The sequence below is a fragment of the Theropithecus gelada genome, chromosome 11, assembly GCF_003255815.1.
Source record: "Theropithecus gelada isolate Dixy chromosome 11, Tgel_1.0, whole genome shotgun sequence".
NCBI classification, from domain to species: Eukaryota; Metazoa; Chordata; class Mammalia; order Primates; family Cercopithecidae; genus Theropithecus; species Theropithecus gelada.
Window position 1 is genome coordinate 106,412,314 of NC_037679.1, and position 27,015 is coordinate 106,439,328.

The window sequence follows — 27,015 nt, forward strand, 5'->3', positions numbered from 1 at the left end:
TGCGGATAGTCTGGCAAAGTGGTTCTGAGTGTAAAATCCAGAGCCACACTGCCAAGGTTCAATCCTGGCTCCATCTCTGACTAGCTGTGTGACCTCAGGCAAGTCCCTTAATTCTTCTGAGCCTCAGTTTCCTTTTCCGTTCAGTGAGAACGGAATGACATCCACCTCAGGTTTTCGTGAGGGTTCAATAAGTTGTTCTTGGTTCAGTACTAGGGACCACACCTGCCATGTAGTTAGACACTGTAGTGTTAGCTCTTGTTATTGCTTTAAATAGAAATGATGACTAAGGAGAAAGGCCTATCCTAATTGCCATGAATTGGCCCATATGAAATTACTTGATACCAGCAGCTGTCTAAATATTGCCCGATTTTAAGCTCAGCTCTTAACAACCCAAGTATAAGAACTAAATAGAGGCAAGGCACAAAAAAAAAAAAAGTTTTTTTTTTTTTTTAGCCCACTGTGGTTTCCTTCAAACCCTGCAGCATTTCTTTTGTGCCACGAATATGTAGTTTTTGGAATTTCTGTAGTGACTTTTACTGTTTATTCTGCTTTGTGGATAGCATACTCGTGCCTGGGGAACATGGGTCTTGAGAAATGTGAAGCTGGATGGTGGCAAACCATTAGTCCTTGGCTTCTAGGCTGTGGATACATGGCTGCCTCTGATTTGGGGGATTTCCTGTATCTTGCCTCATTTCTAGTTAAGGATTCAAGTTGACAGACACTTTGTTTTAGGTTACATCTATCATTGAAATGTGGGGTAACTGAAAGGCCAACAAGAAAGGAGTGTGCTTCCTCCCCAGGTGTGGTTTTCCTGGGGGCGAGGGACGAGGCCGGTGGCAAATCCGCAGCCCCAGAAAGATGCAGCACAGACTTTTGGAGCTTCTCTTGTCACTGCCCTGGGTCTTCTTTTGGCCTCATTCTAGTTGCTGTCAGTGGGTAAATATGTTCACAGATTAGAACGCCTTCGTAACTAAGATAAAGCCACAAGGTTTATTTTGTTACAGTTCCTGTGTGCTTGCTTAAAGGCCTTGAGAGTACATTCATGATATGATTCTGGTAACTCCTGTTTTAATTCTTAGATGCATTGATAAGCATACTGTATTGCTGTAAACCAGTGTGAAGCATGGAGGGGGTTCAAATGAACCGGTAAGAAAAAAATTGCAATCCTTGGAAAGCCATGCGATTACACAAGATTATAGAAAGGCCCTGAGGTTTCTCTGATTTGGCCCTTTCATTGTGCAAATAAAGCAACCAAGGACCTTTGAGTGTACATGGGATCTGCCAGATATCTTTCTATTAGTTAATGACCAAGATGGTATTAGAAGGTGAGTCATCTTTTCCACTGCACCATACTACTTACGTTCTGCCTCTTTGGAGTCCTTCATTTCATTTTTGGTTATTCCTTTTTCACCTGGTAAGTCCTCCACTGGTGTTTGAAAGAATGCACGAGAGTTGCCCTTCATGGGCCTGCACACAGGGCTGGGCAGGGATTTCTTTCTGTCAACGGTGCTGTAATGTTTAAGACCCAGCTAGAGTCATTTTCCAAGCATTTGACCTGACTTCCTGTACTGTGTGTCCTCCCAGGGGGAGAGATTGATCCCGATTAAATGAGTTGTTCCGAGTGATGCACAGAGCATCAGTGTCTGAATTGGCCTTAGCATTCACTTTGAGCTCCTTCGGTTAAAAGCCTGGTTAGCGTGAGCTGTTGGCCAGGTGAAACTGTTGCTGTCGCCCTGACACTGTGAACCGAATCTCCTTTAAATGACAACATTGTTAGAGTCCTGTGGCTGCTTTTAAACATATTTTGGCTTCAGTTGCTGCTTTCTTGACCTGAAATTATAAAATGAATTGGGAGTACCTGTTGCAAAACTACAAATTTTGACAAGAACATTGAAATGTCGGCTTCTTTTTGCTGAAATACTGAGGCAAGACATTTCAAGAAAATTTTATGTTCCCATAGAATGTCACAAGTGACTCTGGCATAAATTCCAGGTTGAAACCTTACCATGTAATTATAGTTTCCCCGCTGCTTGTCCTTTGGGCAACCTTTCTTTTCTGTAAGAAATATAGCTGGCCCCCTGGGTGGCAGGAAATCCAGGTGGGGGAGTGGGCTGCGTCTGGTTCGGCGGACTGTAAGGTATGCTGCACAGGGCTTCCTTGGGCCTGGCCCCACACTTCCTTTACACCAGCACTGTCCTGCCAAAAGCCAGAAATCCTGGAAGAGGGCCGAATCTAGTTTATTACTTGCCTGTTGGAAATGTAGGCTTGTGTTTTTTGGCAAGGCATGAGCAGAGCCCGGTTATTTGACTGCTCTGAGATTTAACTCCATTCCGTTTTTGGACAATGACATATGAGCATGTGTGAACAGCAGCCCCATTTCCCCCCAGTTTGCCTGCCCTAGACATGCCCCCAGACAGCTGGCTCTGCCAGCTTTCCCGATGCCAGGTTCTAGAGCCCCTGTTCTTCTCCCTCCCCTGCTCATTTCCAGTCCACCAGAGTGGGCAGTGTCAGAGGTCCCGTGTAGTCTCCTCTCTTGTGAGGAACCCCAGAGCACCTGTAGTCTCTAAGCCAACTAGCCGGTATCGAGGGCTCCTGGATTATGGAAATGAAACCAGGGCTGGGAAAAGAGATTCCCTGTCCCGTATCCCTTTCAATGAAGATAAACACGAATTTTAGCAAATTAGAGCATTGCTGCAGTGCCTAGAACAATGCCTGGCGTGTAGTAGATGTTTAATAAATTCTTGTTTAATGAACAACTTATATATTCTTCAATTATTTCATCCTAGGGACTGATAAGTTTTCTCATTCTATCAGAGAAAATAAAGGTTATGAGGGTTGCATTAGGTAGAGTAAGCTAGGCTACAGCTAAAAATAGACTCAAAGATGTATAATGGCTCAAATGCAACAGAAGTTTATTTCTTGCTCTTGTTCAAGGTGGATGTTTCTGGTTAGCAGGTGACTCTCCTCCATTGAGTTCAGGGATTCAGGTTCCTTCCATCTTGTGACTCTGCCGTCCCCAACGACCACGTTGTTCATAGTGTCCAGTAGCAAAAGGGAAAAAAGAGTGGACTAGCACAGATAGGAGGTTCTTACGGGCCAAACCTATGAGTGTTGCCTATGACTTCGGCTAGAATTCAATTACATGGCCACAGCTAACTCCAAAGAGGCTGGGAAATACAGTCTATTGTGTGCCCAGGGGTACACTAAATTTTGAACATCTGTGTCATCTTCGAGCTTAGATTCCTAAAATGTATCTGCAGCCCAACTTTGAGATTCAGAAGTCCTGATACAAGGTTCCATGGTAAATTTTGCTTGGTTTAAGTCCTCCTGCCAATGAAAACCAAGTGACATTAGGAAAAGATTTATATTTTTAACAATAAGTAAAAAAAAAAAAAAAAAATCAGGATGTAATAGTTTATATTCAATATGATTTCAACTGTATTAAATATTCTTTTGTTTATTTTAGAACAGGGTTGTCCAATCTTTTGGCTTCCCAGGGCCACACTGGAAGAATTGTTGTGGGCCACACATAAAATATATTAATGCTAAGGGTAGCTGATGAGCTTAAAAAAAAAACTCATAATATTTTAAGAAAGCTTACAAATTTGTATTAGGTCACACTCAAAGCTGTCCCAGACTGCAGGTGGCCTGCAGCCAAACAATCTTGTTTTAGAGACAGGGTCTCCCTCTGTTGCCCAGGCTGGAGTTCTGTACCACAATCATAGCTTACTGTAGCCTCAAACTCTTGGGCTCCAGTGATCCACCCACTTCAGCCTCTCACACAACCAGCACTACAGGTGTGCCACCTACCTGGCTAATTTTTAATTTTTTTTGTAGAGACAGTGTCTTGCCGTGTTGCCTAGGCTGTTCTTGAACTCCTGGCCTCAAGCAATCCTCCTACCTCACCTTCTCAAAGTGCTGGGATTACAGGTGTGAGCCATCGTGCTTGGCCATGGTAAATATTCTTAATAAATGATTAGACAGAAGGAAACATGACAGTGACTTAATTGTGGTTGCCCTTTAGAGGTGAGATTATCATTGGTGTTTGTTTTAGCCTGCTTCTGTTTTTCTGTGTTTTACAAGATTTCTATCTCGAACATGCATTACTTTTTTTTTTTTGAAATATCTTTTTTTTTTTTTTTTGGTTAAACTGATGGATAGGCTCCATCTTCAGAGATTCTGTGCCAGTGGGTCTGGAGTAAGGCCCAGTACTGGCTCTTTTACTTTTTAATTTAATTTTTTTTATAGAGAGGGTCTCATTCTGTCACTTAGGCCAGAGTGCAGTGGCACAGTCATAGCTCACTCCAGCCTCAAACTCCTAGGGTCAAGTGATACTCCTGCCCCAGCCTCCCCAGTAGCTAGGATTACAGGTGTGTGACACCATGCCCAGCTAACTTTATTATTATTATTATTATTATTATTATTATTATTGTAGAGACAGGGTCTTGCTAGGTTGCCCAGACTGACTTTGAACTCTTGGCCTCAAGCAATCCTCCCACATCAGCCTCCCAAGTGCTAGGATTACAGGCATGAGCCACCATACGTGGCTTCTGTTTTTTGTTGTTTTTTGTTCTCACAATATATGAACCTCATAAGAGTTACATCTCCCTGCCTGCAGCTTTTTGATTCACCAAGATAAGAATATGCCTCAGAACTTTGTATGCATATGCCTTTACGTGTCTGCTTCATTTATGAACTAGTCAGCTCTGTGTCAGGCCCTGTTGTAGGTGTCGAGGAAATATCACTACAAAACAGACAAGACCCTCCTTCAGAGATCTTACACTCCATTGTGGACACAGACAATAAATAAAGTAAAAAAATAAAATAGATGGCAGGTAAGTTGGTAAGTACAAGAATAAAAAAAAAAGTAAGGAGATACAAAATGTCAGTAGGGTAGAAATTTGACATGGGGTGACACAGAAGGCCTTCCCAGAAAGGAACTTTTAATATAAAGACCAGCTCGTCAGTACAGAGCTAGCCAGGGGGCTCTTCTTTATAACGCTGTCTGGATCTGAAATTTATCAGATCATTTGACCAATGGCAATCCCAGTTCTCAAGATTCTGTTCTTTACGATCACTCTGCTCATTGTCATGTTTATCTGAATGTTCCCAACTAGAGTCTTATTTGCTATCTCTGTTGTTAGTTGGTAGGAGACTTGCAGATCTATACTCCTTTTAAAAACATCTCTGAATTGTTTTAGATTTCAGGGACTTCCAAAGGATCTCATCAGGAGGTGTCCCTAAAGCTTGAAGCAGCATTTAATTTTCTTCTGCCCATGCTGACAGACTGAGTATAATATTGTAAGACTTTAGTCGATGTCCTGGCGATCCTCCATCATTCTCATTCTACACATGAGTAGAGAGCGTTTCACTTGTCTGAGGCCATATCACACCGTTGCTGGAAACTGCCCATGACAGCCAACCTGCAGCCCAGAGCAAAAGGCATAATGAATGTGAAAGGACTCTGCAGGACCATACGGAGCTATGTAAAAGAAAGGATTATTTTGGGAGAGTAAAAGTCATTTATTTCAAATGCAGCCAGACAAGGAGGGATTGCAAAATGTTGTTCTGTAGAAGTATGAACTTTAGTAGCGTAACACGGCATCATTTCAGTGATGGTTTCTTCCTGTATCCCAAAGTCCCCCAGCCTCCTCTCTTCCCCTTTCTACCTGGAAGTTTACAAATTCTCTCTTTGCCCTTGCGGAGACTTAGATTCTCTGGAGTCTGTCACTCACCTGCCTCTCCATCTTGTATTGTAATAGTCATAGTTGTATTCTGCAAAATGCGTGAAATTTGGATGGCTCTGGCCTGAAATACCCAGCCTCCACTCCTGCTCCCCGGCGTCTGCTGTGCCCCCTCCTTCTGGCATCTGCTCCCCCTCTCTGCCTGAGGAATCGTGCTCTCCCATCAGCAACTGCCAACAGCCTGGCACATGCGGAGGTCCCGGTTTCCCTTGATCACAGGGGACCTCCTTCCTCATGCCTCCCTGGTGTACAGGAAGTGTTTGCTGGAACAGTTTATGTGGTAAAGTTGAGTCGGTGCCTCAGCCATCTGCCTGGGGAATGACATGGGCCTCTGGACTGGAAATCAGGCTCCAGCCTGATGTCCTGAGCAGCCATCTAGCATCCTGCCCGGGAGCATAAGGCAGCGCCGGTGGCAGTATACCAGATCATTATGCCAATATCATCGTCCCATGTACGGTATCTGGGTTCTTTCTTCAGGCACAGGGTGGATTATTTTAGCTGTAAAATATTTACCCACGCACCACTGCTAGGCTCTGTTCTCCGAGTCAAAAAGGGGTTGTGTTCACACATGGTTTGGGTGGATACACCAGGGAATTACAGAGCACATAGTCCAGTTTTACACTGTTTCATTACCTTAGCTCAGGTTTTAAGATGTTGAGTGTGTCACTTCAGTCATACAAACTTACTTTTATTTCTCTCTAATTCTGGACATCGGAAAGGGGAGTCCAGGTTAGTGGCGTGGCTTGGAGACTTTCCTCACTGTCCACCCGCTGCATCTGTGAGGCTTCTCCAGCCCCTCTCGTGACGTAGTAGTGACAGCAACAATAGTGTTACAGCTGTCGGTTTTACATGTTTGCCACGTGCCAGGTTTAGAATAGGCATTCTGCATATATCATCTGTATTTCACGATCAGCTGAGATTCAGACACCCGAATGTGTTCCCGGTTACACAGTTGTCGAAGTGGAGCTGGGATGCCAGCTCAGAGCTAACGTCCACCTTCGAGACTCTAGGCCGTGCTTCCTTTCCACCTTTTTGTCCATTGTCTTCAATTCTTTTATTTTTATTTATTTATTTATTTATTTATTTATTTATTTATTGAGATGGAGTTTTGCTTTGTGGCCCAGTCTGGAGTGCAATGGCGATCTCAGCTCACTGCAACCTTTGCCTTCTGGTTTCAAGCAATTCTCCTGCCTCAGCCTCCCGAGTAGCTGGGATTATAGGCGCCTGCCATCATGCCCGGCTAATTTTTGTATGTTTAGTAGAGATGGGGTTTCACCATGTTGGCCAGGCTGGTCTCAAACTCCTGACATCGTGATCCATCCGCCCTGGCCCCCCAAAGTGCTGGAATTATAGGCATGAGCCACTGTGCCCTGCTTCATCTTCAATTCTTTAAGGGCTTATTCTTCCAGCCTGTCTCCTGCTCATGCCCAGTGTTCAAGCACGTTCCCTTACCCTGTATTCCTTTATAATACTCGCCACCTAGTGTCACAGTATACTTAGCATCTCAAAAACAGTCTTTATAGGATGCAACCACACTTTAAAATAGCTTTGAAGACCCCACATTGACATTCTTGAAGTGACAACTCTGCCTACCTTGGGGATAACTTTTTTATCCTTCCACCCGTGCCCTGGAGAATGGGGCTTTTTACCAGTGTCTCAGAGGACTCCACAGTCTCTGTCTATGGAAGGTAGACAGAGAGCGGACACGTGCTGAAGAGCTTCATCCTTCCCCACTGCCGCTCTGGAGGAGTTGCAGAGAGGGAGCCTCGAATGAGTCAGGGCTGGGGTGCTCGGTTGCAGACGGGGCCTTCTCCAGGAGGCAAAAGATCTCAGATGTCACCGCTGTCTTTCAGGGGACCCGAGGAAAGCTCTCCCAAGGAAAGGGAGGAGTGGGACTTCGGACCCTCAGGCTTTTATTTTTACTCATGATGTTTTTCTTTTCCTGATTTGCTGGCATCAGTGCCGTTTTCAAGGCCTTTTGTGGGGAGGAGGTATAATCTGCCTGTTTAGTTTTGGAAGCTGCTGAATGGTTCTAGGATTTATTTCCCACTTTCCCACCTAGACATGATGCCAGGAGTAAGAAGGCATCAGAGGAAACTGGGCAAGTCCTAAAGTAATTATTGGAACAGTCATGCAATTCAAATTCCTGCCGTTCTGATATCTCTGAATTCTCTTGAAGACCTGAATAAAATGTGTTCTTTTTCTGAGACATGTAGATACATTGTTTGAACAAAGGAAACAGGGTGACTTCAAAATGTCCAGTATGTGGAAATCGATGCGGTTCAGCCTGTGGGGTAATGAATGAAAACACTGGCGACAGTCGGCCCCATTGTTTGTCATGGTGCAACAGGAAGTGGTACACTAATAAGGAGCCAGGGGAGGTTTATGTAATTCAGAAGGAAGCAGACGTGTGTGCAGTTCTGACTGATGCCCTTCTCACTGCAGATCCAGGCTCACCGAGCAGGTTCCTATGACTGATGGACGTGGAGATGTCTGATTGGATTTTGTCATTTGATTTTTGACACTGACTAATGATAGATTTTTATTTCCCTTACGGTCAGAAATAGTGTCTTGAAAAACTTCACTTTAGATCATAGTTTTCACACACAGTTATAATTCACTGGGTAAAGCATAGTAGAACAAGCTATGGAAAAGGAAATGTCACTGGTAGACTTGGGTCGCTTAGGACAGATATGGTGGCCCTTGGAATCGGGAGATCTGGAATTCAGTCCTGGCCCCGTCAGTCCCAGCCGTGAGAGCTTAGGGATAGTGCGTACCCACTCTGGGAGCAGTCTTCATCTGTAAAAGGAGCGGGGTGCTCAGGACCGTTGTACCTCGTTCTTTTACAGATGAAGATTGCTTTGTCTAAGCCCCCTTGGTAAGGTCAAGAATTGTGAAATGTTTGTACACGTGAGATGTCAAGAGTACAAAGTGTACAAACGAACTGCCAGTGAAAATGTCATTGAAGTTTGTCTGCTAACAGATAGTTTACTCCCTTTGGTCTCCTCTCAGTTTTTGTTTTGTAAATGTCCATGTTTTGTCTGGTAATTTGTTATTTTTATTATTAGAAAAGTAAACCCCAGTGTTTTTCCATTCCGCTTGACAGCATAAAAAATTGCCATTTAAATCCATCTCTTAAGGAGTTCAAAAAGGCATTAAACACACTGCTCAACATGGTATGTATTTAATTGAAATGAGTTGACATTTGAATTAATTAGCGCTTTAGAAAAGATAGGCAAAAATTAGGCCAAAAAGCATGGGTTTGAATTCTGGCTTCACTGCTAGTACGAACTATGTGGCCCTGGGCATCTTTTGTCACCTCTGAATCTCTAATTTCTCATCTCTAATAGGAGAGTGACACTTTCCCTATGAAGTGTGGTGAGGTATAAAGATAATATATGCAAACTACACAGTACAGTATCTGACACTTAGTAGATACTTAATGGATAGCAGCTGTAACTGTTATACATTATTTTATTACAATAATTAAAATAACTAGAGAATTCGTGTGTATTATGTACTGGCTTCTACCTACCAAATCATTGTAACGTGATGTGCATTGATTACCAGAAGAAATAGTCCACCAGTGTGGATGCCAGTTTTGTTTCTGTTAGAGTGTGTGGAGTGAGATTTACCAGAGAGGGATTTCTCTTTTCTGGTTGACAGATCAAAGGTACGCCTGTGAGAATAAATGGCGAGAATGTATTCTTTTTTTTTTTTTTTTAACAGTGATAAAATATACTTTTATTACTTTGTTGAGTCAGAGGGTTGTAAAAAAATTATTGCTAAAGTAGGTATCAGGCAAACAGAAAGGTGCTTTAGAAGTCTGGTTACCTTGGAGTTTATTTAAACTAAGAGAAAAACGTCATAATGTTTCCATGCAATACATATTTGGTTCTTTAACAATTGTGTGACAAACAGCAGAAGGAATTAAGGAATGCCGCACTTGTGATCCATACAAAACACAAACATTTTAGGTTGTACGTTATTAAAGAAATATCTCAAACACTTTGAAACACTGTAGTAGCCAATACATAGAGGCATGCCGTAGGTGGGCACAGGAACGCAGTTTAGAAAAATAAATCACATAAGAACTACTCAATTTCTTTAAAATCACTGAGAAAGAAAAGCAACATTGAGCGGGCCGGGCGCGGTGGCTCCCGCCTGTCATCCCAGCTCTTTGGGAGGCCGAGGCGGGCAGATCATGAGGCCAAGAGATTGAAACCATTCTGGCCAACATGGTGAAACCCTGTCTAATTTTTGTACTAAAAGTACTAAAAGTACTTTTTTTTTTGGTACTAAAAGTACAAAAATTAGCCGGGCGTGGTGGCGGGCGCCTGTAGTCCCAGCTACTCGGGAGGCTGAGGCAGGAGAATGGCGTGAACCCAGGAAGCGGAGCTTGCGGTGAGCCGAGATTATACCACTGCACTCCAGCCTGGGCGACAGAGCAAGACTCCGTCTCAAAAAAAAAAAAAAGAAAAGAAAAGCAACATTGAACTTTCTTATTGACTTTACACAGCTTCTATGAGTGCTTTGAGTTAAATCCAAGAGCAAAAGTTGACTCTCCTCCTCTATTTTTGGTAAACAACTGCATGGTAAACTTACATGACTTCCCCTCCCTGGATTTTACCTGGGAGTAGCCTTTTTAAATTTTTATTTAAAAGAGGGCAGGTTTGGCACTTTTATAGTGATGTCACCAATGTTAATATTTCTTGGGATCTCAGGAAGATTCAGGTTTTTTTTAAAGCTGGTACAGCACAGGCTGGAGCTCCCAGTAAGCCAGCCTCAGATTTTTCCAGCTTATTTTGTGCATCAATTTGTGTAACAATCCCATTCGTGTTTGTCTCCAATACCATTCCTCCATCACCATTTCTGCGAGAATATTGTGAACCTTGCCTACATGGAAAATCAAATCCAGTTCACACACATTTTCAAAACATTTGTCTAATGTTTCCACAAATACATAGGGCTGATAGAACTTGGAGAGCTGCGGCTTCCCGTGGTTGTTAAGATTGGGATCGCCTTGATCATGGCTGAGCCGGACCCACCGGGTGGGCACTGGGGGCCAGGGTGGGGGCCGGTGGGCAAACCTCGCCTCCGTCATCTCGCCGGCGATCCTTCCCGACCCACTCCCTCCTGCACACCGGCAAGAGTTTATTCTTACAGGCTGCCATTGCAAACTACTGCCTTCAGAAACAAGGTCACTTCAAAGTGTCCAAAATGTGGTAATTAGTGCCATTCAGCCTGTGGTGTAATTAAGGAAAACATTTGGCCATTGTTGTCCCTTGTGCAAGAGAGAGGCGTCCACGAAAGATTCATACTCCCAAACCCTCCGTGGGAATGGTGATCTGGAGGAGGGTTGGACAGCCGCAAAGCACACAGTTGACCCTGAAAGGTTTTGTTGCAGCCTGTCATACCCTAACCTTTATAATCTGTCTTGACTTTAGAATCTGTCTTGACTGCAGGTCAAGTAACCATGGTCTGGTGGGGATAGGGGTGGCAGGTGGGCTAGAATGTGCCATATCTTGATTTGTGGCGATGGGCCTCCTACTCTTCGGAGTGGAGACAGCTAATACCATGAGTCAGAGACCAAATCATGGGATAGTCAATGTATGAAAACACAAGCACCGGGTTCGCAAAGTGGAAGAAAGGTCTTGAAGAAGGTGTCAGAAGCAAAAAATGGTAAGTATGTGAGGAGATGAAGATTTTAATTAGCATGACTATGGAAATCATTTCACTATGTATATGTATGTCAAAACATGTTGTGTGCTGTAAATTTAGTTTTTATTTTTAAAAAAATGAATGCTGTCAGTATGAGTCCATTTAAAAATCAGTAGGCTTGAAGGTTCAAGGAAATTGCTGAGAACTGGCATCTCACACTTCTTTTGGGGTTAGTTGATGCATGGTATAGTTAATGTAAAGATCCTGGATCTTATGAACACAGCTTTTTACCTTGGACTGTTCCTCTTGCAGACTCAGCTACCACCTTCCTTTGTGATTAAAAATGTATTACTTAGCCTCAGCAATTTGTTTCAGAGCCACTTTCGTAGTGTCTAGTCCAGGATTCCCAGATAGGTTTCTTCACCTTTGTAAACTCAAAAGTGGCCATCTGGGGTTCAGTGTCAAGACGGGTTCTGAGTCCAAGTCAGATTTAAAGAATAACCATGATGCATTACTGGTATCTGTCAGAGGTCTGGGAGAAGGAATTGAATGTATTTGAATACATTTATTTTATTATTTTTTAAAATTGAGTTATTCACATAGTTCACCCTTTTACAATGTGCATTTCAGTGGTTTTAGTATTCTTACAAGATTGTGCAGCTACACAACTATGTCATTCCAGAACATTTTCATCTCCCTAGAAAGAAACTCTGTGTACATCAGCAGTCACTCCCCATACCTCCATTCCCTTACCCCCTGGCAACTGCCAGTCTCCTTTCTGTCTCTATGGATTTGCCCATTGGGGGTATTTCATATAAAGGGAATCATGTGATATGTGGCCTTTGTGTCTGGTTTCTTTTACTTAGCATAATGTTTTCAGGGTTTATCCATGTTGTAGCTTATATCAGTATCTCATATCTTTTTATGGATGAAGAATATTTTATTCTATGGATAGACCACATTTTGTTTATCCATTTCTCAGTGGATGGACATTTGGGTTGTGTCTACTTTTTGCCTATTGTGAATAATGCTGCTATAAAAATTAGTGTACAAGGTTTTGGGGGAACATATAATTTACTTCTCTTGGGAATATATGTGAAGTGAAATTGCTGGCCGTATAGTAACTTTATGTTTAACTTTTGGAGAAACGGCCAAACTGTTCTTCAAAATGACTGTCCTATTTTACATGCCTACCAGCAATGCACAGGGGTTCCGGTTTCTCCACACCCTCACTAACATTTGTCATTGTCTGCCTTTTCATTTGAGCCATCCTAGTGGGTGTGAAGTTGTATTCTTTGTGCTTTTGATGTGCACTTCTCTAATGTCCAACGATGTTGAACATCTTTTCCTGTGTTTATTGGCCATTTGTATATCTTCTTTGGATAAATGGCTTCAGTTGTAATGCCAAGGCCAGATTTTTGCCTTAGGAACAGGACTGATTTATATAGTTAGGCTAACTGCTTCCTAATTGGGAGAATTGGTAGTTCTGAATTTCAGAAACATCTGAGAAGGGTGGATATTGAAGCTTTATATAAAACATTGTAGCAGTTTTCTTCAAAGGTGATTATGATTTGGGAACTTCTTAGTTTTACTACCATGAAAAAACTTCCAAGCATATTTTGCCATTCATTGTTAGAATAATATAAACATACATGTTTATAGCAGTGTTGTGTTTTCAGATCATTCTTACATATATTATCTCATTATAACCATTACAACACTGCTATGAGATAGGATGAATATTAGCCATTATTAGCCCCACTTTTGAAAAGTAGAAGCTGAGAGTCAGCTTGTGACTTGCCCAAGTTCACCAACTAGTAGGGTTTAAATTCAGGTCTTCTGACTTACTTTGTTAATGGTAATGGATTATTAGTGATGTCAAGGATTTGAAGGGTGAGCTTACATTGCTAAAAATCAGCAATATGCCCGTCTTCAAATAGCAGATTGTTACTGGCCTCAGAATGTTACTATTTGAATAGCTGTACAACAGGATGAATTGTTACTTTTCCGTTTAGCCCCTTTAGCTACAAAGTGCTTACAATAAAAGAGCAGAATTACATATCACTGCCTGCTCATTACATTTTGAACCCAGAAGGAAATCCAGCCAAAGAAAGAACAAAGCCGGGGATGGATTTAGAACCCTAAAAAGAGGCAGCGTTTGGTTAGCTGGCCTCAACCCATCATGCCTCCTCCTCCCAGCCTCCATATTCCTAAACTGACCTCCTTGGGAAACAGGAATGTAAATGTAGAATGAGTGTAGAGAAAGTGAGATATCCGTTGAGATCAAATAAAAATTAACCTTGATACTAATGTTAACTGAGAGACACCACATTAAAAGCTAAACATTACCTTTAAAGGGTGGGAAAGATGAGTGACTTTTTAAATGCAGTCTTGAGCTGGGTACAGTGGCTCATGTCTGTAACCCCAGCACTTTGGGAGGCTGAGGAGGGCAGATCACCTGAGGTCAGGAGTTCGAGACCAGCCCGATCTACATGGTGAAACCCTGTCTCTACTAAAAATACAAAAATTAGCCAGGCGTGGTGATGCACACCTGTACTCGCAGCTACTTGGGAGGCTGAGGCAGGAGAATCGCTTCAACCTGGGAGGCGGAGGTTGCAGTGAGCCGAGATTGCACCACTGCCCTCCAGCCTGGGCAACAGAGTGAGACTCGGTCTTTAAAAAAAAAAAAAAAAAAAAAAAAGCAGTCTTAGGTCCATATGCAGTCTTTGTTTTTAACATTTCTTTTAAACTTAAGTATCTTGGGGATAGAAAAATAAGTCTATTGATCATATGGATGTGAATTTTGTTAACTGTGAAACATAGCTTACCTGCTCATTTTTCTTTTGACCCATGAGGGTTATTAAATTTGCTTTTGATCATTTCGTGCATATCTACATCTTAAGTTTTTAGAATTTAAAAGTTGTACACTATCTTTATGAAGTTCTCACTATTATGTTGCACATCTTTTCTAACTTAAAATAAGCCCTTGTAGTATGTCACTAATTCGGAAAGTTTACCTTTACTTTGAAAAGAACTACATCAAGCATGGTGAGGGCAGTTGTGGTAGATCACGCCTGTAATCCCAACACTTTGGAAGGCTGAGGGGGTGGATGGCTTGAGGCCAGGAGTTTGGAGATCAGCCAGGGCATCATCGTGAGACCCCATCTGTACAAAAAATAAAAAACAAAAATTATCCAGGCATGGTGGCATGCACATGTAGTCTTAGCTACTCAGGAAGCTGAGGTAGGAGGACTGCTTGGACCCAGGAATTCAAGGCTCCCGTGAGCTATGATCAGGCCACTGCACTCCAGCCTGGGCAACAGAGTGAGACCCTGTCTCCAAAAAACAAACCACAGTGACATCTTTCATGGCATGACCCATCTGCCTCACACCAGCATCAAAGCTTATTTTATCAGGAAATTTTATGTAACAAAAGTTTTTGAAGCACTGTACCCTCTTGTTCGAGAGGATATCGTTTATTAAAGCTTTTGGTTTTGCTTTCAAAATATTTTTTGAAAAATATCCATGGACGCATGTACACATATGTATTTTTACTTTTACCATATTGGACAGCATCAAACAGTGGTAATAGTTACTCTTTACTCTCAACATATAGATCAGAAACACATGGAAGGACTTGTAGGTAAATAATGATTTCAGTTGTGACGTAGTGCGAAATGATTCTATCAGGAAACTGGGATGAGTAATGTGACTCTGTTGTAAGATTTTCGGTAGCAGAAGTACAGAACAAAAATAAAACATGTCAGCAAAAAACACAATGGTAAGTTGTCATCTGAGTGGTTGTGTAAGCCTTGAAGATAGTTAATGTAACCGAGAGGAGGCGTCCACATAAGCTCCTGCCTTCACAATAGATAGCTTGTGTCTGTTTGGATATCACAAAATGTCATTTGTTGTTTTTTTCTGCTTTCATGCACTACATTTCTTATCTTGCTTTTTCATTCTTCATGTAAAAGAGGTTTCTAGACAGAGTTTCTGTTTCAGTTCACATACATTTTATCATTGATGGAGCTCCTTTTTCCTGGGGACTGTTCTAGGAGTTTTATATATGTTATTTCGTTTAATTCTATGTCAACTCTATAAGGTAGGCATTGTCAATGTCCCCAATTTAGGGGACAAAGAAGCTGAGGGTCAGCAAGGTTAAGTAACTGGCTCAAGGTCATGAAGGTAATGAGTCATCTGCAGAAGCAAGATGTTGACACAGTTCTGTCTGATGCTACTGTCTGTATCCGTAAGTGATGTATATTTTAGTTAGAAAACTGGAATGGTTACTCAACTTCACAGTAATTCTTTATTTTATTGCTTCTATAGAAGCTCTCTCCCCTCCCCCACAAACTCTGAGTCACTCAGCCTGAGCTCAGGAATGATTTCAGATGTCTAAATAGGTCATTTGCAGGGTCTGGGTGGTCTACCCACAGCGGAGGTAAAAGCTCTGGCTCAGTCTTGGCGGCTGAACCATTGCGAATTTAAGCCAGTGGATCTGAAGGCAATTGAGTTCTGTTCTGCCACTCCAGCTCAGGCAGGACAGCCGCTTCCATGAGACAGGGCCCCTCTGAGGTTAGATGTGCAGCCTCAGTGGGCAATCAGTGTCATGAATAGCCGCTCCTCGTTTGGCAGCAGTAACTATCCAGAGACAAAGGATGGGATTCGGGATAATTGTGGTCATAAGCTAGAAGTCTCCAGAGTCCTTAGAGGAATTTGAAAACTGAAGAGAATTTTTTTCTTTCCACACTGTGTCAGGGCTTCAGCAAAGGAGTTCTGTTGTGACAATTGTCTGGGTAACATCTGCCTACTCTCTTTTTTTTTTTTTTCCTTATCTGTAGTCCAGCTTCCTTAACAGTGCCCAAGGGTGCAATCTCCACACTGTTAATAGTTTTACTCTTAACACTTCCTTGGCTCCTTTGTCCCAAGAAGGTGAGATCCCACTTCCAGGCAATCTCCTGCAGGACTTTTCCCCAGCCTCTGACCCATTTCTACCCCATATTTCTCCCTCAAGAACAATAATTCAATCATGTTTTCAGTTCTCCTGAAACAATCCCAAATGTTGGATTTTTTCTTCGTGTTGAATTATAAGAATCCCAGCACTTTGGGAGGCCGAGACGGGCGGATCACGAGGTCAGGAGATCGAGACCATCCTGGCTAACACGGTGAAACCCCGTCTCTACAAAAAAAAATACAAAAAACTAGCCGGGCGATGTGGCGGGCGCCTGTAGTCCCAGCTACTCGGGAGGCTGAGGCAGGAGAATGGCGTGAACCCGGGAGGCGGAGCTTGCAGTGAGCTGAGATCCGGCCACTGCACTCCAGCCTGGGCGACAGAGCGAGACTCTGTCTCAAAAAAAAAAAAAAAAAAAAAAAAAAAGAATTATTGATATATTCTGGATGTAGACTGTCATTTGATATAGATAGATAGTGAAATTTTTTCTTTCTTTCTATTTTTGCCCATTATTTTCATAGGGAATAAAATATTATGAATATTTTCTCAGTCTACTGCTTGCCTTTTCATTTTCTTTTTCTTTTTCCTTTTTCTTTCTTTTTTCTTTTTTTGAGACAGTCTTGCTGTGTCACCCAGGCTGGAGGGCAGTGGTGCGATCTCGACTCACTGCACCTTCTGCCTCTTGCGCTCAAGAGATTCTCCTGGCCGGGCGCGGTGGCTCACGCTTGTAATCCCAGCACTTTGGGAGGCCAAGGCTGGTAGATCACGAGGTCAGGAGCTCGAGACTATCCTGGCTCACACGGTGAAACCCCATCTCTACTAAAAATAGAAAAAATTAGCTGGGCGTGGTGGCACGCCTGTAGTCCCAGCTACTCAGGAGGCTGAGGCAGGAGAATCGCTTGAACCTGGGAGTTGGAGGTTGCAGTGAGCTGAGATCGCACCACTGCACTCTAGCCTGGGTGACAAGGCCAGACTCCATCTCAAAAAAGAAAAAAAAAAAAAAAAAGAGATATTCTCCTGCCTCAGCATCGTGAGTGGCTGGGATTACAGGTGTGCACCACCACACCTGGCTAATTTTTATATTTTTAGTAGAGACAGGGTTTCACCATATTGGCCAGGCTGGTGTCAAATACCTGACCTCAGGTGATCTGCCTGCCTGAGCCTCCCAGAGTGCTGGGATTATAGGCATGAGCCACTGCACCCGGTCTCATTTTCTTAATGGTATCTTTTTTTTTTTTTTTTTTTTGAGATGGAGTTTTGCTCTAGTTGCCCAGGCTGGAGTGCAATGGCACGATCTCGGCTCACCGCAACCTCTGCCTCCCGGGTTCAGGCGATTCTCCTGCCTCAGCCTCCCGAGTAGCTGGGATTAACAGGCATGCGCCATCAGGCCTGGCTAATTTTGTATTTTTAGTAGAGACAGGGTTTCTCCATGTTGGCCAGGCTGGTCTCAAGCTCCTGACCTCGGGTGATCCACACCTGCCTTGGCCTCCCAAACTTCTGGGATTACAGGTGTGAGTCACCGCACCCGGCCTTAATGGTATCTTTTTAAGAGAAGTTTTTAGTTTTGATGAAAATCAATTTAACCATTTTTATTTTATGGTTAACACTTATTGAAACTTAGAAATCTTTGCATACCCCAAGGTAGCAAAGATTTTTTTTTTCTTTTACTTTTTTTTTTTTTAAAGACAGAGCCTTGCTGTGTCACCCAGGCTGGGGTGCAATGCCAAGATCTCAGCTCACTGCAACCTCTGCCTCCCGGGTTCAAGCGATTCTCCTACCTCAGCCTCCCAAGTATATGGGACTACAGGCATGCACCACCACGTCCAGCTAACTTTTTGTATTTAGTAGAGATGAGGTTTCACCATGTTGGTCAGGCTGGTCTCGAACTCCTGACCTCAGATGATCCATCTGCCTCGGCCTCCCAAAGTGCTGGGATTACAGGCGTGAGCCAGCAAGCCCGGCCAAGGCAGCAGAGATTTTTCTCCTATATTTTCTTCTAGAAGTTCTGTAGTTTTAGCTTCTATATTTAGGTCTGTGATCCATTCTATGTTAATTTCTTGTGTATGCAGGGTGAGATGTAAGGGTCCAGGTTCATTCTTTCTCTTTGTAGATATCTAGATATTCCAGCACAAATTGTTGAAAAACTTTTTTCCCCTATTGAATTGCCTTGGAACCTTTGTAACAACAACAAAAAAATCAATTAACCGTATATTTTTAGATCATTTTTACGCTGTCTTTCGTTTCATGGATCTGTGTGTGTCTGTACCAGCACCGCGCTATCCTGATTACTATAGCTTTATAGTAAGTCCTGAAATCAAGTACTATAAGTCTTCAGACTTTGTTCTTCCAATTATTTTGGCCATTCTATGTACTTAGAATCAGCTTACCAATTCCTGTAAAACAATGCCTTCTGGAACTTTTACTTGGATTACAAATGAACCTCTTAATCAATTTGACACCAACACCTTGACTGTGTTGAGTCTGACAATCTGTGAACATGATATACTTCATTTCCTAAGATCCCTTTTAATTTTTCAGAGCAATGTTTTGTAGTATCAGCCTACAGGTCTTGTACACATTTCGTTGAATTTTTCCCTAAGTATTTCATGTTGCTGATGCAGTTGTAAATAGTATTCTTTTATTCCACTGTCTTGTCATTCATTGTTATGTAGAAATACAATTGATTTCTGTATGCTGACCATGTATCTTGCAACCTTGCTAACTTCACTTTAATAGTTTTTAGTGGATTTTTAAAGATTTTCTAAGTGCATAATGTCATCTGCAGATAAAGACCCTTTTATTCCTTTCTAATTTTTTGCCTTTTACTTAGTTTATTGCATTGGCTATTGCATTTAGTACAGTGTTGAATAGAAGTGGTAAGAGTGGAGACATGCTTGCCTTGTTCCTAGCCTTAGGGAGAAAAATGTCTTTCACCAATAACTATATTGTTAGCTGGAGGTTTTTCATAGATGCCCTTTATCAGGTTGAGGAAGTTTCCTTCTGTTCCTACTTTGCTGAAAAAATTTCCATAATAAATGCATGTTCAGTTTGTTGAATGCTTTTTCTTATATCTATTAAGACAGTCATAGATTTCTAACCTCTATTCTGTTGAAATGGCAAGTTACTTCGATTGATTTTTCAGATGTGGAAAAAGCATGTCTCCTTGACATAAGCATTACTTGGTGATAAAGTATTATCCTTTTTATGTATTTCTGGATGTGATTTGTTAATATTTTGAGTTCATGTATTGGGTGGACCAGCCAAGTAGGCAAATGGGCCCACACCATCCGTATAAGGTATTTGGAACAACCCTGAGCACATTCTACAGATGCCTGATACCGTCATGAGGCCTGGAGTTCTATCCTCAGATCATCTCCCCTTCTTTTTCACTTGTCCTTTGAAATGGACTGCCCCCAGAGATGATATATGAATCTGGAGGGCAAAGTTCGAAGTATGAGTTTGAGTAAATGATGAGTTCCTTGAAGGCAAAGGCTTTATTGCATTTTCTTTTTTTTTTTTTTTTGGTCTGTGATAGGGCCTTGCTCTTTTTTTCCAGGCTGGAGTGTAGTGGTGTGATCACAACTCACTGCAGCCTCGACCTCCTGAGATCAAGCAATTTTCGCACCCCAGCCTCTGGAGCAGGTGGGACTACAGGTGTGTTCCATCACACCTGGCTAATTTTTATTTGATTTTTTTGTAGAGATGAGGACTCACTGTGTTGTCATGGCTGCTCTTGAGTTCCCGGGCTCAAGTGGTCCTCCTACCTCAGCCTCCCAAAATGCTGAGATGGCAAGCATGAGCCACCACGCCTGGCCGGCATTCATATCTATCAGTATCAGATCATATTAACTAGTGTTACAGAAACCCCAAATGATGGTAGTGTCTACAAAATGAAAGTTTATTCTTCTCTCTCAGACCTGGTCTACTCTTAGCCATAGACATCCCCACGGACCCAGGCTGCTTCTAGCTCATGATATGCCAACTCCAGGATGTAACCTTTGATATTCTCATGGTCTACATGGGGTGCACCTGCATTGCAGCAGCAGCAGCAGAGCGGAGGAGGGGACAGTGGAGAAGAGAAGCAACGAAGAGTGCATGCCAGCTGACTCTCCAGGAAGGTGCCTGGAGGCTGCCAGGAGAGACGTCCTGGCACACACTGTGGACCAGAACTTGGTCGTGTGTTACGGCAAGGCAAGGGTTTTGAGGCAGGAGGTGTGGAGAATAAAGAGTTGTTCAGTTTCGCCGGGTGCGGTGGCTCAAGCCTGTAATCCCAGCACTTTGGGAGGCCGAGACGGGCGGATCACAAGGTCAGGAGATCGAGACCATCCTGGCTAACCCCGTGAAACCCCGTCTCTACTAAAAAATACAAAAAAGTAGCCGGGTGAGGTGGCGGGCGCCTGCAGTCCCAGCTACTCGGGAGGCTGAGGCAGGAGAATGGCGTAAACCTGGGAGGCGGAGCTTGCAGTGAGCTGAGATCCGGCCACTGCACTCCAGCCTGGGTGACAGAGCGAGACTCTGTCTCAAAAAAAAAAAAAAAAAAAGAGTTGTTCACTTTCTATTCGAAAATCAGTTAGTTTATTCATTTAATTTTTGTTAAGTTCCTGAAACAAAGTTATTTGCAACTTATATGTTTCTGGGCCTGAGTTTCCTGGAATAGTAAAGTCATGTTAACAGAAACAGCGGAAAAGAAAACTCATGTTAATGTACACGGTGAGCTGTGTGGGTGTAAGTAGTTTTGGTTCTCAATATCTATATCCTAGGACCTCGCATAGTACATGGCACATGGCACGTGATGCTACTCAGTAACTGTCTGTTGCCTGTATGTTAATAGCTCACGCTTACCCAGTGTTCAGCTGTGTGCTGGGCAGGATAATAATGTTCTCCTTGCAGAATCTCATTTAATCCTCAGGACAGTCTCTTAAGTAGCCACTGTTGTTATCCCCACTACCTTACAGATGAGGAAACCGAGGCTTACATGTATTTTGATTCATTTGTTCAACAAATATTTATTCAGGACCTGCTATGTGCTCAGTACTGGAGATATAGCAGGGTTTAAAGCACACCAACTCCTTGCTCTCATGGAATCACCCTTCTGGGTAATTTTCTAAAATCACATAGATACTGGATCGAGGGTAGCCCTTACACCTAGGTAGTCTGACTCCAGAACCTGCAGTCTTAACTGTTGTTTTATTGGTAGATGAATGGATTGATGAGTGGGGCGAACAAAAATTGTAACTATCCATTTCAGAAACAAGCTTCATGGTTGCCCTTTAGCTCCAGCTTGGATGGTTAGATTGCCCTGTGTGAAGCTGGATCTTTTTTTTTTTTTTTTGGATATGGAGTCTCTCTATCACCCAGGCTGGAGTACAGTGACGCGATCTTGGCTCACTGCAACCTCTGCCTCCCGGGTTCAAGCCATTCTCCTGCCTCAGCCTCCCAAGTAGTTGGGTACAGGTGTACGCGGCCACGCCTGGCTAATTTTTTGTATTTTAGTAGAGACGGGGTTTCGCTGTGTTGCCCAGGCTGATCTCAAACGCCTGAGCTCAGGCAATCCGCCCTCCTCAGCCTCCCAAAGTGCTGGGATAACAGGCGTGAGCCACTGCGCCCGGCCAAGCTGGGTCTTTTGAATGGCTGTGGAGTATTCAGTGAGGTAGCCCTAGGTGACATCACAACACCTCTGTTTATCCAGAAGACAGTTAGTATATATGCTATCTTGTTAGAATCCATGTGCCAAAAATAGAAGTAGGAAAGGCAAATAAGGATATATCCCTAGATTGTCAAAATGGTGATTGAGAATTGCATGAGATATTGGTTTACTGCCTACGGTCACGTCAAATATGTTGCAATGAGCGTGTGTCTGGGGGTTCATGGAGGAAAGGTAGGGATTATGGATCAGGGACAGCATTACCTCAAGAGCGAAGGGCAGAGACATCAAAAATAGGCATCACCAGTTTTACTGTCCTTTTCCAGATGTTCCACTGTTGCTTGCACCAGGTTGAGACTTTCTTTGTGACAAAGAATGGGGGAAACATTTAAAAGGTAGTAACTTTCCCTACCTGTGATCCAGTCTTCTGTAATGCCGTGCCACGTGTCAACAGAAGTCTCATAGAGCATCAGTGGTACAGGCTCTTGCTCAGGAAATACGTGTAAAAGAGGGGAGCTGCTGGCCTTCGGACATCTGGGAGACATCTAGTGTAGGTTCTGTCATTGTGAGATCTTCAAAATCACACAAACTCAAGTTTCCTCTTGTGTTTTTTTTTCTCCCATGGAGCATAATGGAAGTAAGACATGATGTCAGCACGCATGAACACCCTGCTTGAACTCAGTGTGCTCATCTCAGCATTAACAGAAAGTGCCTTTACAAAAGCTCTGGCGACATTAAACCCAGGCCCCAACTGGATGTGCAAACGTGTAGGGAAGTACATGCCATTTGACAGGTACCTAGTGAAGATGGCTGTGAACAGTCTTCATCAGGTGTGAATCAGGGGGATGGATTGACTGCCAAGGACTTTACACTTGATAAGTTAGAGCCTTGGAGGCCATTTCAGATAGAAATGCTTCAAGTGTCTGTCTAGTCTGGGAGGGTGGCCGGGTGGAGGGCTAGAAATGCCCCGCCAAGTAAAATGATGCCCGAGAAGGTTCCCAATTCAGGATCCCACCTGGCTCCCACGAGCCCCGCTGTCTCTCAGGTGTTTGGAGTGTTTCTCGGTGCTCATTGCAAGACCACCCTGAAAAGGCCTGGTGGGTGACTGTCAGGACCACAGGAATCTCCTGGCTCGCTACTTCCAAAGTGCTGAACGCCAGACAGGGCTGCAGAGAACCCCAGAACGTGTGCATTGTTCCCACATTATTTGGAGTTTCCCGCTCTGATGTTTTTTTTTTTTTTTTCTCTTCTCCTTCTCCCCCTGCCCCACTAGCTGCTCCTCCTGCCCTGCAGGCACTCAAGCAAGCTGGGCAGGCCTGCCAGAGGACAGCAGCAGTGGTCGCCTCCCGCCCCTCATGTCCTCCCCACACACGATAGCAAAAGGGAACTTATTTTTTCTTGGGGCTGGCTTTGGTCCCCCATGTTCTTGTTAGTTTGTTTTTGTGTCTCTCGAAGCCATTTTCTGAGGCTCTGTGGTACCAGGTGTAGAGCCCTTGTCCTGGTGCAAGGTGAGGAAGGGGAGTGCTCCAGGAATAAACCAGAAGGAAGGGCTGGAGGAGCCTGGGAACCTCGGGATAGGAGTGCGGGTCTCGGTAGTTGAGCTGTTTCTCTCCTGGCCTGGGACGGAAACAAGGGGTGAGGGGGTGGAAGTGGGGTCCATGCTGAGGAAGGGGTACAGGTGCTGAACATGATGGCCATCTCGTCTCCCTATTTTTATCTGGGCGGTAGGTACTAAAGAGCCTCTTAAGGGGAAGAGAAGACATCACGCAAGGGGAGCCCAGAGCCTGCAGTTTCTTTAATGGGGGAAAAGGACACATGAGCTAGTCCTCACACTTTGACAAAAAACAGTGTGGTCTATTGTAAGAACAGGAGCCTTGGTTGCATTGTTGGCCCTGGCAGGGACAGCCACCCTTCCCTTGCCGTGTTCCCCGAGTCACTGCCAAACTGCAGCCGTTCGGGGAAGAGTGAGGGAAGAACATGCATTTTGGGGGTTGGGTTTTGTTGTTGTTGTTAGATACAGGGTCTCACTCTGTCGCCCAGGCTGGAGTACAGTGGCATGATCATGGCTCGCTGCAGCTTCGACCTCCTGGACTCAAGCCATCCTCCCACCTCAGCCTCCCAAGTAGCTGGGAGTACACGCCACACCACCACGCCCATCTGCTCCGAGTGTTTTTCTAGATGAGGAACCTGAGACACAAAGGATAAGTACTAGCAGCTCATGCATGTGGCAGAGCCAGATTCAGCCCTGGCCTGACGGATTTCCACATCCACGATTCCCCTCATATAGGGAGATAGAAATCTCAGGATCTCAACAAGGTACAAATAAGGCACATTCCCAGAACATAGAGCCAGGGACAGTCCCCTCTCAGTTCTCTTCTAAAGGTGGTTCTGGCACAGCAGTTGATAAAGCTGTGTCCCTGAGGGGCTTTTTAGCCCTGGGTGCTTCCTGTAAAACTTGTCTGCTTGCACTTGGCCGGCGGGACTCTGTCCCTCACAGGCTGGACACCTGGCCCTGCGGAGAGGACTTGATTACACGAGGTGTAATGTACTTTTCTTTCCCGTCCACAGATGGATCTGTCTGTAGAAACTCTGTTCAGCTTCATGCAGGAGCGCCAGAAAAGATACGCCAAGTACGCGGAGCAGATCCAGAAAGTGAACGAGATGTCCGCCATCCTCCGCCGCATACAGATGGGCGTGGACCAGACCGTGCCCCTGCTGGACAGGCTCAACAGCCTGCTGCCCGAGAGCGAGCGGCTGGAGCCCTTCAGCATGAAGCCCGACCGCGAGCTCAGGCTGTAGCTGCCGCCCGGCCTGCCTGGGGCCGGGAGCCCCAGACACCGACACCCTGAGGAGGTTTGGAGCCAACATCGTATCGTCCGACCAGGGCTGGAGGCCAGCGGGAGGCTCTGGTACTCCCTGACGTGGGTGCGAAGGAGTCCGGCAGGCGTGAAAATCTGACTTTGCCCAACTCTTTTCCTTGATGCAGTTGCCCTATGTGAAAGGAACCAAACCAGTTCTCGGTGATAACTGAAGCTGGAACATGTGAATTATTAGGAATTCTTTGAAGAACTCTGCATTGAGAATTATTTTTATTTAGTTGTTTTTTTGGTTTGTTTGTTTGTTTTTTAATTGAGAGTGTAGTGTAGTTCAGGTACTGGAATGAAAATATGGAGACAAGGGGAGAATGTTTTAAGCAGCTCTGTGTTCTCAGTGCCCTCATGACATTTTCAGTGGGCTGTCTGGTTTACATGTCAACATGAAAAACTCACTGAATCTAGGTCTCTGTGTTGTTCCTGTTTCTACCCGGTTTCCATCACACCGAGCCCTTATCTGGGGCGCGTCTTCCTGCCCAGGTGGAACACTGGCTTTTTGTTGACTGTCAGGTTACGGTGTCCCTTAGTCGTCATCAGAAACTGAAGCCTCCCTTTCCACACCCTCATCAGATTCATCTCCACTGATAACCGGTTTCCTTGATGCAGACATAGTTTAGCTTTCTTTTCAACACTGGCAGGATTCCAGTTTCTGTAACAAGGTTTTAACCAGCATGTGGTTTTACTAGCCTAGAAAACGGTGGGACAGGAAGGCTCTGGACGCTGACTGCAGAGATCTGTCATTCCACAGACCTTTCTTGCGCCCATTTGATGTGTCCGATATTGCGCCAGGGATACAGATATGGCCGAATAGCCTCAGGCCTTCGTTTCTGAAAAGAAAAAACTCAAAAAGCTGCTGAATTTCTCTGGGAGTTTAGGAAAGGAAGTGATTTGAGTCACAACGAAAGTGCTTAGTGTCGTACTTTGCACATCCTAGGTGTTCTAATGGAAGGAAGGACTGGAGAAGCAAAGAATGGAATGCAGGGAGCAGACCTAGGCAGACGCCTTGAGCCTACGAGCCAGGGCTGAAGGGAGCTGCTGGGGCGAGGACGCCATGCAGGCCAGCACCCTGTTCCCTGTGTTCCTGCAAGCCTCGGGAGGTGTTTTCAGATGCCAGAAAGAGCCTTCAGTAGATTCACAAGATTAAAACTGATCCACTTAATTTACTGTATCTCGGCTAGACTTGATCTGATTCTAATCTTGGTTTGAGACAGGGTCTTGCTCTGTTGCTCAGGCTGGAGCTCCGCGGTGCAGTCATAGCACACCGCCTCCTCAAACTCGGGCTCCGGTGATCCTCCCGCCTCAGACTCCTGAGTAGCTGGGACTACAGGTATGTGCCACCAAATCCAGCTAATTAAAACAAACTTTTTTTTTAATTCTCCGTTTTCAAATTTGAAAGAATAATACAATGAATATTCCTATTTCTTTCACCTCGATTGACAAAAAATGGTATTTTTAAGACATCACCATCATTGTCTTTCTTCTGGAGTATACAGAACCCAGTTCTGAACACAGGGATATGTTTGTAGCTTCGAAGAAGGAAGGGCTGTTTACAGAGCTACAAGAGCAGCTCAGGTGCCATTATCCTCACTGCACTTAATACAGTGACAGCTGAAAGCACAGAGTGGGCGGCAGCTCCAGCCTGGGATGGCCGAGCCTTTCCACTGCCACAGCGGTTAGTGGTTGGCACAGGGCAGAATGGCAGACCCAGCGCAGCACAAACCGTGCAGTCAGCCAGCTCTCCAGCCAACTGCATCTACTTCTAAAGTAGAAGTTAGACAAAACATGGGGTTCACTTAGATTGGGGTCCTGAGTAGGTAAGTGATAGGCTACTTAGGTGGAAGCAGAGAAGTATGGCAGAAGAACGATAAGCAAATTCAATACTTCTGGAAAGAATTCTGGTTAGTTTAATATTTTGATGGCATGTTGCGGTTTTTGCAGTGTCGTGAAATTGGCTAAACGGAACTGTGTTCCCAGTATTCCCTCCCTTGTTTGTTTCTCTGGTGAGGGTTGGCCACGAGAGAGGTTTGCATGAGGTTTGGAAGTGGAAGTAGAGCGATAGCCGTGCGTCTTCACTGGAAGCCGATGTAGGTCAGGCCCTCTTCCATCTCGGGCACGTTTCCATGGATCTCCTGCACCTGTGGT

At 44.2% G+C, this 27,015-nt stretch overlaps 1 protein-coding gene and 1 pseudogene across 3 annotated transcripts in view; one reads left to right on the top strand and one right to left on the bottom strand.

Annotated features, from left to right (window-relative positions):
- BORCS5 (BLOC-1 related complex subunit 5) overlaps nt 1–25,277 on the top strand; it is a 107,297-nt gene extending 82,020 nt beyond the window's left edge. For all 3 annotated transcript variants that reach the window (XM_025402179.1, XM_025402178.1, XM_025402180.1), the window contains one exon: nt 24,569–25,277. In XM_025402179.1, the coding sequence (XP_025257964.1) occupies nt 24,569–24,799 (231 nt within the window). In that variant the 3' untranslated portion in view covers nt 24,800–25,277. The remainder of the gene's footprint in view (nt 1–24,568) is intronic.
- On the bottom strand, nt 10,398–10,775 carry LOC112634576 (annotated as a pseudogene).
- Nucleotides 25,278–27,015: the final 1,738 nt, after the last annotated feature.